At 38.0% G+C, this 19,337-nt stretch overlaps 1 protein-coding gene across 20 annotated transcripts in view; it reads left to right on the top strand.

Annotated features, from left to right (window-relative positions):
• Positions 1-19,337, top strand: part of DMD (dystrophin) — a 1,854,857-nt gene that overhangs the window by 1,784,277 nt on the left and 51,243 nt on the right. For 19 of the 20 annotated variants that reach the window (XR_010919130.1, XM_067545076.1, XM_067545077.1 and 16 more), the window contains 4 exons: positions 2,902-3,103; positions 7,320-7,405; positions 9,756-9,913; positions 18,214-18,380. Coding sequence is in view for 18 of the 20 variants with exons in the window: in XM_067545076.1 (XP_067401177.1) it covers positions 2,902-3,103; positions 7,320-7,405; positions 9,756-9,913; positions 18,214-18,380 (613 nt within the window). In the remaining 2 variants the exon portion in view is untranslated. Of the gene's footprint in view, positions 1-2,901; positions 3,104-7,319; positions 7,406-9,755; positions 9,914-18,213; positions 18,381-19,337 lie in introns of those variants that run through there. The other variant, XR_010919131.1, reaches the window with a different exon arrangement.

Genomic DNA, 19,337 nt, shown 5'->3' with positions numbered 1-19,337 from the left:
CTCTTTGTCTATAAAGGCCAAAGTATTGTTTACCTTTGGCTGAGATATACAGCAGTGATGTAACTCCACAAATAACCTAAAGGCTGGTCTACACACAAAAACTGTGCCAGTTTATCTAAAAGAATTGGTCAAGCCTTTCACTCAACTTGACTGTATTTCTCTACTTATCTGTTAAGATGTAACACGATGACTTTTGAACACTGCATCCAATCAATTCTGAAGCTTCAGGGAACGTTCTAGGCATCACTGGGCAGAACCCTATTGAGTTTTTCGTGAAAACTGGAAAACCGGTGTGCAATAATTTCAGCCTACAGAAGCTACACAGTGTGCAGCCCCTTGTAAATCAATTTAAAAACCAACTCTTTTGTATATATTTAGTTGACTGCATTAAGACAAATTATGGGGGTTACGTCTCAGGATATGATCATACGTGGTGGGTCCATTTTTGTGGAGGAGTCCCTGGCTGGGATGACTTAGTTGGGGTTGGTCTGACTCCTGCTTTGAGCAGGGGGTTGGACTAGATGAGGTCCCTTCCAACCCTAATCCCTTATTCCTGAGGTCCCTTCCAACCCTAATCTTCTATGATATATATGCTATTATTATGTCTCTGAGAGAAAATGGACCCCCAGTACTTTTCCTATCAAGCTCCTGTTGATTTTATAGGGGAAAGTCCAGGAGGAGGAGAAGTTGTCCTAAAGCAGTGTCTGGTGTCACACCACCCCATGTGTTATTAGACACCTATATATCATTGACTTCAAGACCAGACAGAAGGTCTGATTAATAAAGAGCATGGTTAAAGGACTTTAAGATGCTGCCACTTGTTAGTGTTAAAAGCTTTCACAAAACAGAATGACCCATGATTATCTGTAGTCACATGTATAATTAAGCTGCCACCCAGATCCTTGAGGGGTTCACTTAATTACCATTGATTCATTGTCTCAGAGGAACTGAGCATTCAGCCTAAAGCTCTGAGTTAAAGGTGTTGTGAATGCAGTGCTGCATTTCCAATTTGGCTAATAAATTGTTGTTAGAGAAAAGCATCTTTCTATGACCTTTAGAGATAGGGTTGATAGATAGGCTGTTGTTGAACAGGACACACATCTTAGGATGGTTAATTTTTTTATGTCAGTAAATGAGATAACAATCTCCAAAAGAAAAGTGCTTTATATTTAGAAAAATACTAATTTAAAAAAATGAAAGTTATTCACTCTGTAAGCTAGATCTTCTAGTATCACAGTAAGGACATGTATCTACCACTTCATACTATCTTTATTTGCTTTAGGATTTGAGTATATTAGGCACCTAGGCTAAGATTTTCAAAAGTACTTAAGGGATTTAGGAGCACAGGTCTCTGATTTGTATTCTGAAACTCCATAGGCACTTCTGAAAATCCATATGGTGTAACACCTTCCAAATTATCCAGTGCTGAGTCTGGAAGGCTGAAGTAGAGATATTTTTCTCCTCATTAGGATACACAGTGCCAGATTCATCCTTGATGTAATTTTAAAGTGCATCAGAGGTGAATTTGGCCAAATGTGACATTAAGCTATTGCTTCACTGAACAAAGTTATTTTTAAAAAAAAATCTGTTAAATTGCGAAGTGTTGTTTGTCAAAGCGTGTTAAAAATCTTTTTTATTTCAAAGAGAGGAAGAATGGTCTTGTGGTTAAGGCGCTCACCTGGGACTTGAAAGATCTTTGTTCAGTTCCCAGCTCTGTCACTGATTTCGTATATGACCTTCACTTAGGGCCAGATTCTTCCGCCCTTAATCATATTGAGTGATATCATACTCTGTGGTTATCCCACTGAAATCAACTCAGTGCAAGTAAGAGTGACTTTGCTCTTTAGTCTTTCTGGTTTTCTTCCTTATCTGTAAAATAGGTAAAACAATACTTCAGCACTTCATGGAGGTGGTGTGGGGATAAATGCGTTAGTATTTGTGAGGTGCTCAGACTTTATGGCAATAAGTGCCAAATATAGAGAGCCCTCATTTTCTTGTACGAAACTAAATCTTGATCCCAGTTTCATTTTTAAAATCATCTCTCATAACACATGAAAGTGTTACCCTCCAAAGGTTAGAGACAAAATACTAACCTCAATTGATACTGAACTGCTTTTGACGTTAGTGAGAGTGGATATAAACATTAAGAGTAATAAGTAGAACTGTGTAAAGAACAGAAGTTCCATTTAGTGAAGGATTTTGAAATTTTATTCTGAATCAAAGCAAAACACAAGATTTTCAAATCTCGCCACAAAGAACAATTCTGGGGAAAAACTTTTTTTTGATTAATTGAAATGCTTCATTTTGACAAAATTGTTTCGTTTTGGTTTTGACTTATTTTATATTACATTATTATATAGAATACAAAAAAAATTGACACAAGGTCAAGGTCAGTTACATAGAGCCGCATATTCCAATGGAATATGGCCCCATTGAAATGTCTCCCATCATCTCTAGTAAGTGGTATTTTATTTGCCAAAAGTAATGCTGTGATGGAAAACCTCATTAAAGTTGATATGTACTATAATTCCAGCATGTTCAATGTGTTTTTTAATTAAATACTGTCGACAGGAATATAAAAATCAAGTTAAATGATTTCATATTTTATACATATTGAATAAGAAATTTTATTTATATAGCACCCAATAGTGTGGTAGGTCCTTCACAGACAATATGAAACAGTTCTCTGACTTATACTATTTACAGTCTAAGGCCCAATCTAAGAGTCTAAGAGTTTGCAGGATCAGGGCATAAAAGGTTACTTACAGACAAAGGTCACTTAACAGGACTGGGGAAGGGATGAAAACTTGAGAAAATGTTAATAAAAATATATTATTGTTGGAAGTTTAATACTTTAAATGACTGTTTTATTATTATTGTTTATTATTTCATTTTAAACAGTGGATCTCCTGAATCTGCCTGCTGCATGTGATGCCTTGGACCAGCACAACCTCAAACAGAATGACCAGTCAATGGACATCCTACAGATCATTAACTGTTTGACCACCATTTATGATCGACTGGAACAAGAGCACAATAACCTGGTCAACGTCCCCCTCTGTGTGGACATGTGCCTCAACTGGCTGTTGAATGTCTATGACACGTATGTGCGGGTAGTCTGAGTGTACTGTGCTAAAAGGCTTTAATGATAGCTGGGGATAATGAGTTGTCATCCTGGTTACAAAACGAGTGGCTCAGAGCTGTAAAGCTGGTGGTCATAGTGCAAGTTTAATAAAACTAATAGCTTAGTGGTTGCACTTGGCTAAATCAATATAGCCCTGGGTTAGGCTTGGAGTCCAAAATTGTTTTATTAAGCTAAGAAGTGAGACAGCAGGAAAATGGACTATTTTAAAGTAGAATGTTTTGGGTATCTAGGGTCATTTTTCATAACTCCATCCTATCATTAAGTTATAACTCTGCAAAGCACATCTGAATTCCCTTTTTAGTGCACCTTTATCTTAACTAGTTAAGAGTATTATCAAAAAGCAACAGCATAATTGTCATCATATGTGTGCTCATGTTTGCCTAGGCTTCCAACAATTAAGCCTATTCAGAACTACACATCTTCTGTAGCTTTTAGTATGTAATCCTTGTTAGATGCTGGAATGGCGGCCACCTGTGGCGCAATATGCTTGTGACCTTTAGTAGCCAACAGATCTAAGTGAATTTTAATAGGTTAATAATGCTTCTTCTAAAATTCAGTTTTAGCAAACAAACAAAGACCACCTTTAAAGTTGAATGTATATATACTGAGTCCATGCTCATGAATTTACAGAAGATGGGGTAGATTTACTTTGATAATCTTATAGAAGTTCCATTCTATCTGCTGTTTTAATCAGCTGCCTCATCAAGCTTGGACAGCTCCTAAATTACCCATTAATAAAATAAAATGACCTGATTTTGGATTATTGTTCAATTTACAGTAATAAACAGCTCTGTAAATTCTGTGAGGAAAATTTGGCTGTCCAAGCCCTGACTTGGTTACTTAAGACTAGAAGTAACTATTAGGTATCCTTAAAGTCAGATGCACACTCACATGCCATGTGGCAAAATAAACCTGTGTAGATGTAATTTGAAAAACACAGGGAGTGTGATTTTAATTTCATTAACATTTTGGATTAAATTAAAATAAAGATCCATAGCATGGAAGTAATTCCATGCACCAAGAATGTTTCTTTCATCAAGTTTTAATCAAGATAATTATGCCTTATTGATTTCTGGGTAGGAAACTGTGAATGTCTCCCAATCTTCTCCCACAGGACAATTCTATAAATGGAGGGCTTCCTATTCTCTCATAATCAACAACAGCCATGGAATTAATGTGGATAGTCATTCTGCTATATTATATTATGTATTGTGATTACACTAGATTTTTGCTTTGTTTACAGGCAATAGAAAACAGGGTTATATTTAATATTTAGGTTAGAATTTTTTTAAATCTATTTGCGTTTTCAGAAATCAAATATCTGATTCAGTTTGTATTTAGACACTAATATGAATAAAATCTGAGTACGAATTACAATTCTTCCCAGTCAAAAAAAATGTTAGGAGTGTAGGCTGGGGCAATAAAATCCTCCTGCTTTCTTCTCCTCAGGACTCTGTCTTACTAAATCCAATCTCATTATGTTCATTTATTTGGTTTAAATAAAATTGTTCCATGTTAAAACCTACTACTTTGCAAATTATAGTCTGCTCCATTCAGGGGAGGCCTGTTGGGAAAATGGATGCTACAGGACTAGAGGCAATATGGTACGGACCCAGGAGTGAGGGAAGTTTTCTTTTTGTGTTATCCTGAATGAGCACAGAAAGAAGAGCCAACAGTCAAATGTATTTAGCTTTACTGATAGGGTGTAAATAGACAAATCCCCCGATGATTTTCTTGTGTTCAATCTCGTGTTAGAGACCATGTGGCTTTTTTTTTTTTTTTTTTAAATACCATAATAATTTGCATTTATTATGCTTCCAAGCTGTCATTTGCAAAGGTATTGATAACTAGAAAACACTACCAACGACTAGTCCAATTTGGGATGCAGCCTTGCAACTATTCAGTATGTTTCAAATTTGTTTTAATTGATCGGATATTTATACTCATTTGCAGTAACATGCAAAATTATCTGCTTGACTTGGGAGGCGAGGGAGGAGGGCTTAGCCAGCTTCATGTAAGTTCCAATTTAATAAACCTTACCGGAAAATCATCATGCTACATGCCTCTCCTGTATAATTTGCATGAAGCTGGTATTCATCAGCATGGGTTTCTGGGGACACAAAGGATAATGAATTTGGAAAGATTTGGGGGAGGGGAGAAAGTGCGAAGAAGGAAAGAATAAGAACAGAATGTTGAACTTCTGGCATAAGTGAATAACAAATGCTGATTTTTTTAATAGGAAAATAATATTTTAAAAAAAAAAATGGGATGTGATGAGGGATCCAAACTCTGCTCTGTTGCACCAGTGCAAATCTGTAGTGTATTTCAGCGGAGTTACTGAGGTATTACACCTGTATGATAGCAGAATTTGGGTCAATGCATGCAAGTGACTCTTCCGCTGACCTTGATATTATTACAGAGGAAACGTATTTCTTGGCTGAACTGTTCATATACTGTGCAGCACAGCATGGGGAGTCTTTTATAAATGCGTGCATTAATATTCTTATTTTCAGTGGCAATAGTGAAAGTGGCATTTATAGTCAGAAAATTATGGCTAGATCTCTACCTAAGGAGTTATTAGACACATGCATATTGTATTGTACACATTTTGATCATTTGTTTGGGGGAGCAGGATTGTTTTGTTTAAATACATCAAAATTGGGATACTATCTGGAATACCAATGAATGTGGAAGTTTAGTCAGCCATTGAATATAAATTGAAAAAAACTTGAGTTCTGAGGAAAGATTTCAAGCAGAGAAGTTGCATGGCACACAGTCGTGGAGGATGTTGTAGATATTGAGAAGCTACAGAGCACAAGTGGATAGGGGAAAGGAGAATGACTAGAGACCACATATGGACTGGGTGGGCTCATACAGGCTCTTGAAAGTGAGTGGGAAGTGTTGGATGTTACGCAGAGGAGATCAGAGGCAAATGCAGGTTGCTATAATGTAATAATTTCTCCAGTGTGCCTTTTTATTCCTTATTTTTAGGCAAGATTGTTACCTCCTCTGCACACCTCATATGCAGCTCACATCCCTATGCATAGCTTGCCCTGTTTTAGGCACGGGTGGGAAAAGCAAGTCCTGCAGTGCCACTACTGAGTGAGGCTAAAGCTGACACTAAGCGAAGACATGTTTCAAAATGTTCACCACCTCCCATTGTTCCCAATAGGAATGAAGTCAAGCTATTCTTAGGGAAGAGGGCAGCTCTGAATGCTGCCGGGGACCCCCATCTTCCCTGAAGGCGTCTTGGCTTCTCTTCCATTGTTAGCCGTGGAAGGTGGTAGCCATTTTAAAAGATGAAGTGTTTGCTAAAGGCACTTTTAGCTTCACTGCCACTGATTACAAAAGGAAATGGCAGCCATTTAAAAAAAAAAAAAAGAAAAGGCGATTCTTTTTGGAATTTTCTGTATAAGAACATTTATTTGTCAGCCCTTGCTGAAGCATTTTCAACTATAAATAATAAATGCAGAAAATGACCATTAATCATTTAAAAAAAAGTCTTCAAATGTAGTGACTTTCAGTCTATATGGGAAATTTGAAGAGTTTGCATTATTTGGTTATGATGATCATTTGGACTAGGAAAAATAGACTGGCACAGGGTATTCAATATTTTACAGGGCCCATTTTAAAATTAATGTTAACGTGGAAACTAATTAAGTCATGTACATGTCAAATGTTCAGAAAATTCATTCTGTATTCAATAAATGTTGTAATTGGGGGGAAGTACACTGTCGTTTCATACATGCCAAAGTGGTTGAATCCCTGATTTAAGTGCAAAACTCAGCATTAACTATGGAACAGCAATCAGTTACCTTATCCTGTAACTGTTGATTAATACGATCTAACCAGTGTATTCAACAGGTCATTTATAGGCAACACAAGAATTAATTTTTGTATGGTAGTATAGAATCATAGAAATGTAGTGCCAAAACGGACCTTAAAAAGTCATCAAGCCCAGCCTTCTGTGTTGGGGCAGGACCAAGTAAATTTAGAGCATCCCTGACAGGTATTTGTCCAAACTGTTTTTAAAACCGCCAGTAATATCAGGTCTCTAAGATTGGTGGTTAAGATTGTGTTTCATTTTAAAAGTTGCATTACTCTCCTAAATAAATAATCAAATATGTAAATTATATTATCAATCGATATTTGTTTTTCTTGTCATGATCAACAGGGGTCGAACAGGAAGGATCCGTGTCTTATCTTTTAAAACTGGTGTAGTTTCCCTGTGTAAAGCACATTTGGAAGATAAATACAGATGTAAGTCATGTGTCTTAATTTATATTTTCATTTTATTATAATTTAATTTATTTTATTTATATTTTTTTCCTGTATATCACAGAAACACAAAAACTAGGGACAGAAAAGTCCTATAGTCCTTCAGTGCAGGATAGTTGTCTATAGTGTATTTTTAGTGACTTGTCCAGTGTAGATTTCCCCTCACTTCCCATGGTAAATTAATGCTTTTTCTACACGGGCCAGAAAAAATGAATATCAAGAACTAGGGCTTCACATGATTTGACATAAAAAAGTGCTAAGGCTTTTTTCCTGACCAGTGTAAACAGGGTCTAAATGATAAGATGACAGAGCCAAGAAAAAAATAATCCCTTTCAGGAAAAATAATTAGAGCAATTTGTGTTATGGCATGTTAAATAAAACACAGTATCTTAAGTTTGGTGTCTACAGTGGCAGCAGAATCATACTTGACAAAATTATGTGCAACCACAGTTGCTATCCCTAGTTGAACAATAAAGATGTGCATACTCATGAAAAACTTTTTTGCAACTATTTCATTTTACATGTGTGTGTGTGTGAGGCCTGGACACTCTATTTGTGTGAGTAAAGTTATGTAACCTGTTGAGTTCAATGGTAATATTCATATGTAGGTGTTTGCAGAGTTGGAACATGAGCAAGGACTTTAGGATTTGACTCAAGATGAATTTTAATCCAGCATCTTTTTGAAAATCAAGATTTTGAAAATTTTTACAATTTTTTAAACAGAGAAATATGAAAATATATTGAACAAACCTCCTTTACTGCAGCATTAAAATATTTTGTATAATTTGATCAAAATAAAAAAACTAAAATAAAATGTCAAAACTTTGATCTTGAGATGTTTCCCAGAAAAGTGGTGCAGTTAGGATTATAAAAGTTACAGTTGGGAAATATCTATTCAGATTAATATATTCCTTTGCAAGTGCTGAATGTTGTCTCTCTGAAAATGGATGTATCTGATTGATTGTAATGTGTAACCTTCCTTTAAACTTTGTAGATGCTTTAATAAAAGGAGAAATGAAAAAATGTGCAGTTGGGGGTGAGAAGAAAGGAATCCTTGGACTTGTTCCATCATTGCTCTATTTCCACTACCTGATGCTGCAGTCACTCCTGCTCTCCTAATGGCCCCCTTCTTGTGGTGAAGGGAGAGGACAGGAGCATCATAGCAGCTGATCTTTTGATTTTTCTCATTCCTGTCTACTGATGCTCTCTGGGAGTCCCTGTAGAGTTGAGTTCTGCCCAGGGATCTACTACCCGCTTGTGCAGCAGAACACTATTGGTTCTGCTGCCAGGGAAAGTCTCCAGGGCCATGGAGGCGAAGGCAGGATTTGCCCCGAAATCATGTATTCTTGAGACCAGATATGGCAAGAATTATATTCTTCTAATTAAAAGGAACCAAAAAGAAAAATCATCTGTCAAAGCTGTGCTAAGAAACTTATCATTAACAATATTGGTGTTCCTATATAATTGCACCCCCAGTGTGGAATGAAATATTAAGGAGGCCGCAGCCCTGAAAGCATATTATTATTACACTAGTGACATTTTTTACTCTTTGAAAAATAAGCAGAATTGATTCAGGTCATGAATTATCAACTGGGTTAGTACCAAATAAATATTTCTGTTGATCCTAACCTGATTTTTCTTCTTATTACAAACTTTAAAACATCCTCAAAATATATATAGTATAACTAATGTTCAACAAATTAAATTGTGATTCCTTTTTGATAGTGCTGCTATAATGGAGCATGGCTTAAAATGACATTTCACTTCAAAAACTAAAACTTAATATGATATTAACATTGCCGACGGGTGGTGGGACTCTGTAACAGGGTAATGTTTTTCTTTCATTTAAAAAATAATCTTAGATTCAGTATATTATGAAATATCAAAGGTAGGGAACTTTTTTGTTCTTCAAAGCAACTCATGGTGAGAAACAGAAACAGTTCCTGTGGGCTGTATGTTTAAAGCTGTTCAGACTCTATGTACATTAATGTTAAAAAGTTTTTGTGGATCAGAGACACTGTATGCATGTGTTATGGTTGCAGTCTAAGTAACTGTTATGGAGTTATAGCCTGTGTTGGTTCTGAATGTATTATATAAATTCTGTCAGATTGTTGTTTTAGAGTAGTCCTTTTTGACAGATACAAGCCCATGATCTAACTGGTTAATAAACAGAGAAGATAGCCAGATGGAGATGCATTGAATTGTGCCCACTCCCACCATGGCACCACACTTTTGAGCCTCCAAAAAAAATTGCATTTCTGCAATATATATGTAGTCCCAGTTGTCATGTTCTCTCCCTAAAACTCTTTTTGCTTAATTTTCATCCATCTAGATCTATTCAAGCAGGTGGCAAGTTCAACTGGATTCTGTGACCAGCGCCGATTGGGCCTTCTCCTGCATGACACCATCCAGATTCCACGACAGCTGGGCGAAGTTGCATCATTTGGTGGCAGTAACATTGAACCTAGTGTTAGGAGCTGCTTCCAGTTTGTAAGCATATGCGGTTTTTGTTTTTTTCCTGTTGTAGTTTTTATTTAAATCCACACAATTTACATTTCTGTCTCTGAGAAAAGGATAAGTAAAATCCATTGAGGAGCAGGAGCAGAAATTGGGGGATAAAGGGTTGAATTCCAGGGATTGTTTAATGGAATTTCTCATTAGTTTGCTAATCTGTTTACTTGGCAAGGCATTTGAGGCAGGTAGTTTCTTCTTAGGCCCTGTCTATGCTACAAATATAGACGTGTCAGAGGGGAATCCATTTCAATGTAGTTATCCTGTCCTGGTTACTACATAGCTAAAAGTGGTAGTGTGGATAGGATCTAACTATGTTGTAACTGGGCCGTATGGGATTTTTTTTATTTTATGTGAATTACTTTACCTGTTCCTACTGCCAGCACACATGCCTTTTTGTTATAAAATGTGATGTAGGTGATCACCACTGAGAAATCAACAATGGATCACAGCTGTCATGAAGAACACCAGTTATTCTAAAGCCTGGTTTACACCTAAAATTTAAGAAAACCTAGCAACTTTATTCAGGGTTATGAAAAATTTCACACCATGTGTGATGTAATTAGGTTAATCTAACCCCCCACTGTAGCTGCAGCTAGGTCAACAGAATAATTCTGCCACTGCCTCTCAAGTGGGAGGATTTACTACAGAGATGGAAAAACCCCTTCTGTTGCTATAGCAAGTGTCTACATTACAACAATATAGCAGTGTAGCTTCAGCTGTGCTGCTCTAGCACTTGTAGCATAGACAATGTACCCCACATATAGTGTGTGTAAATAACAATGAAAAGCAGAGATCTCCAGTAAAGAGGCAAGAATGGGTCAAATGAATGAATTGAAGAGTCAGCATTAGTGTTGTTTCAGAGCGGTGACAAGCAGGCATTCTGCTTGTTTCATTGTTTGAATGGATAATGCTGCTCTCCTTTTAGCAATTCTGTGACACTTGCTGTACTGTGCATTGAAGTGTGCACACTGTAGTCAGGATTTTTTTCTCAAATTCACAACAGACAATACTTATACACTTTTAATTTGGGGAGGAAAGCAGGATATTTATCCTTTATCCTTGCCAACAGTAGGATGCACACCTAAACATTTCCAGTTTCCTACAGCAAAAGGTTGAAATGCATCAGGAATGATAAAAGGAAGTAAGAAGCAGATTAGAGTAGATTATAGAAGAGAGAACGAAATGCATGTTCTGCTATACTCATCAATGCATCCGCTACATAACAATAAATGAGTGGGTGGCCTCATCCACCCTTTCTTATCTCTCTCTCTACTGTCTCCAGGCATTTTTGCATGTTGCTCAAGTTAAACTGTGACAATCTTCATTCCATAATATGCAAAATACAGCAAGTGCTTTTCAATGAATAGTAATGGCAGTAAGTAATCTTGAGTTATTGTGCGTTTAAAAATATACAATTAGAAAATGACCTGTGGTTTGCCATTGTGATGGGTAGGGATTTTTAAAGTCACTTATTTTTTTTAAAATTTTTATTGTTACTTTGGGTTTCTGTGGTGACTCACTTTTCCACAAGTTGAGAATGTGGATCAGTTTAGTTCCAGAAGCTTTATATTTCCCCATTCCCTCATTTTTCTCTTTTTTTATTCTTGATATAGCCTAGCCTTCCCCTGTGCTCTATGCAAAAACTGCATCATGAGCCATATCCAAAAGATGCCGTGGTGATGGACAAGAAATAAGAATGTTGGTAGCTAGAATAGACCCTGTGGTAACCTTCAGGAGTCTGTTAGAGGGCTCTGTGTTGCGTTTTTGGGTTTTATCAGATCAACACAGTAGAATGCAACAGCAGCTCCTCAGTCACATCCTACATGGATGCTGAAAGGGACATGCAAATTTGCTTCCCGTTCATTCAGGCCTCTGTGGAGTCTGCCCCTTCCCTTCTCCCATGGAAACAAACTACAGTAACATCCACAGAACTATTTTGAAGAAAAGGTGGGGGATAGGGATTTAAAAAAAAAATGTTTTTGAAAAGAGGATCCAAGCCTGTGGGTATACAGTAGAAAATGCAGTACAATGGATATATTTGTGACATGAGGCGAATGCGTTTGAGGAAGATATTTCGCCAAGCAGACTCAGCTGCATTTCTCTCTGTGTGTGTTTGGATATAACATGCTAGTTTTGGAGCACCACATCCAACCAATTCCAAAATTTCAGGGAATATTTAGCTATCAATGGACAGAACCCTATTGAATATGGTGCAACTCAAAACACTGAAAGAACCTTATTCACAGGAAAATCAGCAGGGCCCCCAAACTGCCCCGGTGCAGAGAAATCTCTCTGCTGCCCCCTGCTGCTGCCTTCATGCTTCAGAGGCAGAATCTTAACTTGGTGCCTGGATAGACTGTAGCCTCAACTCTTAACAGAAGAGAGCCTGATGAGGAGGGTTTGTAGGATAGGTAGCGGGGAGCCAGGGAGGAGGGGAAGGGAGAGCAGAGTGTGTGGGAGGGCGAAGAGTGGGGGTGAGGGGAAACAGCCAAGGACCTGAGGGATGGGCAATGGTAGGGGGGGAAGCAGGGACCCAGATGGGGGTGAGGGAGAGGAAGCAGGCAGGACCAGTGGGGAGAAGGGGAGTGGATTTGCCAATGGAGGGAAAAGCAGGGGACCTGGCAGGGGCATGGACCTGGCAGGGGAGAAGTGGAGAGTGGGAGGGCAAAACAGGGATTTGTAAGGGAATGGGGTGGGATTATAATTGTGATGCTGAGGAAAGCAGGGACCCAGAGAGGAGGAAATGAGTGGGCAGGCCTGGGAGCAGGGAACTGGAATGTGGGGAGGAGTAGAGATGGGGAGATTGAAAGTGGGGCCCCTGGAGACAGGAGATAGGGGGAACAAAAAAACTCTGGAATTGGGGGCCCCCATCATTGGGGAGGGGGCTATGAAGGACACAGCTCATGGCATGAGGGAGAGAGTGGGGGACTGCAGGGAGTCCCTGAAATAGGGAAGGGTGGGAGGGTAGTACTCTGGGAGCTTGTCAGTGGAATGACACTGCTCCACAGTCCTTTCTCTCCCCCTGTTCTCCTCCTTCGGGGTTTTCTTGAATGGAAATAATTTAATAAAGAGACATAAATCAGGGGATGTGTGCTTTGCACTGTTGTGTCCAAATGTTGTCTGATGTTAGGTCTTTCTTCACATGTCTCTTTTAAGGACTAAGAATTGTACTTTGGGATTTATTTATTTCATGTATTTATATATTTATTTATTTTAGTTGTGCTGATCATCACCTAGTAATAACTTTAAGGCATGTCAGAGAGTCAGCAGCAAACATATATTTCAAAATATACTTCAAAATCCACTCTCCCAACCCCCTTAGGTTAGGTGCCCTGGCAACAGCCTTGTCTGTCATGCACAGCAGCATGAAAATGTGATGTTTATTGTACCAGGAGATAACAAGGGGAAAATCTCTCCTGGTCTTTGTTTGAAGTATAAGTCCTTGGGAATGGTGGGGGAGGGCAGTCTTGTTCTGTCAACGTTCATGTGTTCTCAGCACTGCTGTTTATAACAGACTGTGCAAATGGTAATAAAATACTTACCATTCCCCAAGTGCATTCTTTGTCCTGAGGAATGAGTTTTTTACTTCAGGCTGCTGCTTTCATTTTATTTTTCTTCCCACCACCTTGGAGGCTTGATTTTCATAGTATCTGAATAAGGAAAGGAGGTGCTAACACTAACTGTGGGGAGCAAGGATGAGACTTAGAGTATAATAATATATTGCATATACAACTGGGAATATCGTCCCCAAACCAGAAAAATATTTTGAGGTATTTTAAAAGCAAAAATCTTAAACAAGGGCAAAAGAGCTTTATGAAAATGCTTGGGTCACAGTACATAAAGATTATCTGTAAGGTCCATGAAAAGTTGTGTGAATTTTCTCAGTAATGTATTATGCCGGTTTGAAGGGACTATCTTTCTCTTCTTTAGTAAATATGGTAAATAAATGCTCCTGGGAGGTAGGGCAGTGTTACAAGCTAAGAAAACTATATTTGTCGGCAGGGTGGTAAGCTTGCATGATGTTACATTTAGAGGTGCTTTACCCCTAGTTTTTGTTGAGTGAAAGTTTAGTATTTTCCATGTCTGGCTCATTTCTAGGATAAAACTGAAAAGATACTATATAGGGCCTGTCAGTCATGACAGTGCTCCTTTAAGGCCTTGCTTATTTTGTTTACTAGCCAAGGAAACTGCAGCAGGATTTTTCTAGTGAATCATGCTAGAAAATTGCTAACATACTTTCTCTGGCCAGTATAGACAGGGCCCAAGTGATATAAATAAAAATTATAAACCATTATCAGTTAGGTATTATACATACATCTTACTTCTATGGGTTACCATGACATTGAAATGCTAAGAAATGAGAACCAAAGAAAAGCCACGGTCAGTATGTTATTTCAACTGAGTGAACAAAAATGTAGCTGCTATTCCCCCAATACATTTGTGAAATGTGAGGAGCATTTGTTTTTTTATACTGTAAATACTTTAAGGATGTTTTTCCCCATTGAAACTGGATGTAGGGCAGGAGTTTTTATATGGAATGTCATCCACAGGAAACGAGTAGAGGAATACATGCAACTAATTTATACCTAACATCAGATATCTTATTCTATTCATCCATATAAAAAGAAAATTTTCTACAGTGTTATGGATATATGTATGCTGTATCAGTGAATAAGAAAGATTGAGTTATTTTTACAAGTATTTAACTGTGCGCCCCACTCCTGAAGCATGTTTTCTGATAAACCAAAGCTGGAATAAAGGCTTATAAGCTCTTTGGGTCTGGGCCATGTATTCCTATGTGTCTGGGCCCTGATCCTGATTGGGACCGTAGACCACAATTGCAATATGAAAAAGAATAATAGTAATTATGCCCAGTATGAATAACTGAAATATGACAAATACACAAACACTATTAAAATAATTGTATCATCAATAGGTGCATCCTCTTTGTGCAGCTGAAGGAGCTCTTGGCCTACGGGGAACTAACAAATCCCTCTGCAAGCTGCCATGGTATATACGTCATAAAACAGCACTTCCTCTGGTATTATTTCAATAGGAAGTTGTGGGCCTGTTTGTATGAAAGCAAAAATTAATGTGACTGGCTTTCAAAAGCAAACCTGAGCAGATCTAAAAGTGAATTTCTGTATGGAGATATGTTAAAATGATAAGGGCCAGGCCAGAGGAAAAGAAGAAGGATTTTGACTTTTCAATGATAACCAATGGAAAGTTTAAGCCTTACCAGCAATGTCATCAGTTAGAATATTTTATTTATATTTGATGCATCACTAACGCCATGACTAGACTGGTATTAGTATAATGCAAGAGATCAAAGTCATCATCTTAGACACTCCAAGGGTTAAGAATGGCTTAAGCAGTTTATGTAGCAGGGCCCCTAGCTCATGTCACTGTCATTGTGATTGTCTTTTCATGGTTGACCATGAAATAGCACTTGCCTTGGAAACTATAGAGCACTGACTCTTCTTGTCCTTTTTATTTACCCCTTTTAACATATCCAGCGGGGAGGGAAGCTGGCGGCATAGGAAGGCATAAATATATTATTAAGCCTTTGAGAGTGGAGGAGAAGGAATGATAGTCTTGGCCAAAAAGCAAAACCAAGTCCAGGATTGGATGTTGGAAGGCAGGTTCTGTCTTCTGGCTCCGTCACAAGCTCACTTTGTGTTTGTCACCGTGGACAAATCATGGAAATTTCATGTCTGTTTCCTCATCTGAAAAATTAGGATATTTATCTACTGTCACAGGGTTGCTATGAATGAAGCCTAATATAAGATCCTTGATGGAGGACACTATTAAGTGAATATTATTATTATTATTATTATTATTAACTTACTTCCCAAATTGCAACATTACAGAAGATATTGTGTGTACTTTAAATATGTCTGATTCTGTCCGACAGCAGGATACCACATTGTATGTTGAGAAATAAGGCAATATTGTACAACAGACATAAATTTGATCTGCCCCCAAATTGATAAAATATACATTAAAAAAAGCCAGAATAAGCAAAATGGGAGGAAGAGCTTACCACACACACAAAAAAAAAGGGGGGGGGTAGGGGACAAAAAAAATTAAGCTCCTGATCATTTCATAAAGATGCAAAAAATTACTCTACTTCTCCCTTCTCTCATTTGTTTTTTGGCTAACAAACAGATGTTTGAAGTATAATGATTTTGAATATCCCTCCATAACAAATTGTTGTTTGGGAGCTGGGAAAGGCTTTATAAATTTTGCTTTATGATTCACTTTGTTACTACCATAAAAATTGGGAGTCCCACAGAAATGTGTTTGAAGAAAAGAATCATTTATATTCTTTATAGCTTGCTCTTGTTACTTCAGATATGTTCTGTCTGAATGCAGACTTTTTTTCCCTTATGTAAAATCTTCAGTTGCTTCCTTTACTGGATTTAGATGTTATTAAAGAAAATGTAATAGCAGCTCAGGGAACAGTCAAGAACTGTCTGTCCTATACTGTCTGACCCTGACCGGCTTTTCTCCATGTGGCTTTAAATCTTCATGTAATATAATTCATAACCAGTTTTGAAACATTTTAATGCAGCTAATCTCCCAAAGCACAGGTTTTGTACGAGCTCTATAGTGAGTGGTTGGATAGTCAACTTTTAGGACCGTTAGCAATCAACAGTGACTGCAGAATTAATATGGATTTTTGAATGTTACAGGAGGTGTTTCATCAGAGCAACTTTTTTCCTGCAAACTTAAAGTGGCTACAAAAGAATGGGCTAATGCTTTGAGCTGCTCATTTTTATTCTATCTACAACATGCACTGCAGCATTTCCATACAGAATTCATCTTTTCATACTAGAAATAGCATATTAAACAGATATTCCACTACACTGGAACAGAGACTCTCTGAGAGACCATAGAGAGTATTGTCTTGTAGTAAGAGCACAAGTGTGAATGATGACTCAGCAGTTCAGTTCCTGACTGACACTGACTCATTGTGTGACCTCGGGTAAGCAATTTGACCTTCCTGTGCTCCAATTATTCTATCTTAAAATGGGGATAAAGTAATAATGTTTTGTGCCCCCACCTCACAGGGATGTCTAGAATTAATTGATGTTTGTAAAGTGCTTTGAGATCCTTCACTGAAAGACATTATGCATCATTGTCAACATAGTCAGCAAATTGTTGAATTAAAGCTATGATCTGTTACTGTGGTTATTATACTTTTTCTTTTGTAGTGTCTTTTGTGTTCTCTTTGCTCCAGTGAATGTTTCCTTTTAAAAGTAATATAGCTAAGGAAAAAGGAGGTCAGATGAGATGGATTTAATGCACAATCCATTGGATGTATTGCAGAGCATCAAATAAGATTATTCTAATTTCATACAAGAGATGTATAAAACATTGAAACTCCTATTGTTTTCTAACATTATTACAATAATACCGGAAATCTGTTTACACTGGTCTCTCCTACCACCAGTGGAACCCTTACATTTTCTGAAGGTTCCCAAATTAGCATAAAGATCCCTAGGAAAAAATAAACCAAGCCTTTATTCTAATTAATCAAATTGATGCAGTTTTTTAGATCAAAGTTAATGGAATGCATTATTCAGAAGATTTTTGGGGGGAAGAGGAAGGAGGATGTTGCTGTGAGCGGCTTTTGACATCTCATCCCATCTGCAATTATTGACAGTTTTAATTAGGTGACCAAATTTGCAAACAGTGTTAAAAAACAAACCAACTTGACTTGTTTCCCCCCTGCTCCTCATCTCTCTCTGCCCATGTATTTTAAACTAATTTAGAGGTTTTTCTCACCAATATTTGTGTCAGTGTTCCCTCTGGTCGCTGATCAGACTGAAATGGGTGCTACTACACAGAGAAGCATGAGCTGAAATTGTAAAGATAATCAGAATCATGAATTAAAGAAAGAGGCATTCAATCCCCAAACCATTCCGGTCTATGTACTTGCTACATTAGACATCACAGAACGTTAACATTTATTATTATTTTAAATCAATGTATTTAATTACGTAGACTGTGTTTGGTGCCACAAAATGAAGACAATGCTTGCCCCGTGAACTTTCAAAATATGAAAGGCAGACACGGAGTGGACAGGATGTAATGGAAAAGGTCCTGGAAGTGGTATGTAGGGTTTGTGCATGGGAGAGCTGACCAGGATTGAAGGCTCAGTGAAGAGGGACGGGTGAGAGGGGCAGAAAGCTAGTTGGTTGGACAGGTGAGTCATCAGGACACTAACTGTTTTTTGCTCAGTCCTTCTCTTTATTCACACTCTCTCACAGGCCAATAACAAGCCGGAAATCGAAGCAGCCCTGTTCTTGGATTGGATGAGGCTGGAACCACAGTCCATGGTATGGCTGCCAGTGTTGCACAGGGTGGCTGCCGCTGAAACTGCCAAACACCAAGCTAAGTGTAACATCTGTAAGGAGTGTCCAATTATTGGATTCAGGTACATAATAACACCCCTTCGGCTCCAGTGTGCTCAGCTGCTTAGCTTACTAAGAGCTATCTGTCTTACCCAGGAGAGAATGTTTTTCTTTTTATTCCTTTGGTCTAGCAAGTTTAAAAAACAAACAAACAAGCGAATACCACTGTTGTGATGCTGGCTGGATTAGGGGGGCCCTTGAGGTGTATTCAGGAGCTCTGATTACTCCCTTCTACGCCAGTCTCGCATTGGGGGTGTGACGCTGACTGGATTGGGGGGAGGCATTTATTATATTTTTTTAACATCAATATATCAGAATCATAATAATTCATATGAGATATGCCGTGTCAGGTGCTGTTAGAAAGGCTATAATGTGCTAAGTAAGATGATAATGTTTATGTTCATGTGTTATATGTGTAATGGAAGTTATGGATATGTTTGATATATCTGTATTTCAAATTGTGCTGTGCCTGGGTGATACCCCAGACAGGATGGCTGCAGCACTAGCTTGTTTAATGTCCCATTAAGAAATTCATAGGTACAGGGGGCCCAGGGAGAGAAGCCAGGCACAGCGCAATTTGAAATACAGATATATCAAACATATCCATAACTTCCATTACACATATAACACATGAACAAAAACATTATCATCTTACTTAGCACATTACAGCCTTTCTAACAGTACCTGACACGGCATATCTCATATGAATTATTATGATTCTGATATATTGATGTTAAAAATATAATAAATCCCCCCCCCCCCCCCCCCCAAATCCAGCCAGTGTCACAACTATCCTGCAGGGAGAACTATATCCATGAACTGAGCACAACAGTATTGAGTGGGGGAGACCATTCAAATCAAATGCTTCTCTTCCTGTTCAGTCCGACTCTTCCTCTACCAAAGGACTGGTGGATTGTCCCAGTAACTATAACATTTACTTTATATTCCATCTATTCTGTAAACATGATAGTTTTCTGGAA

Source organism: Emydura macquarii, unplaced genomic scaffold, assembly GCF_026122565.2.
Source record: "Emydura macquarii macquarii isolate MOO-44397 ecotype Brisbane River unplaced genomic scaffold, CSIRO-AGI_Emac_v2 contig_1043, whole genome shotgun sequence".
NCBI lineage: Eukaryota > Metazoa > Chordata > Testudines > Chelidae > Emydura > Emydura macquarii.
The sequence above is the reverse complement of the archived record's forward strand: the minus strand, read 5'-3'. Positions and strand labels throughout refer to the sequence as shown.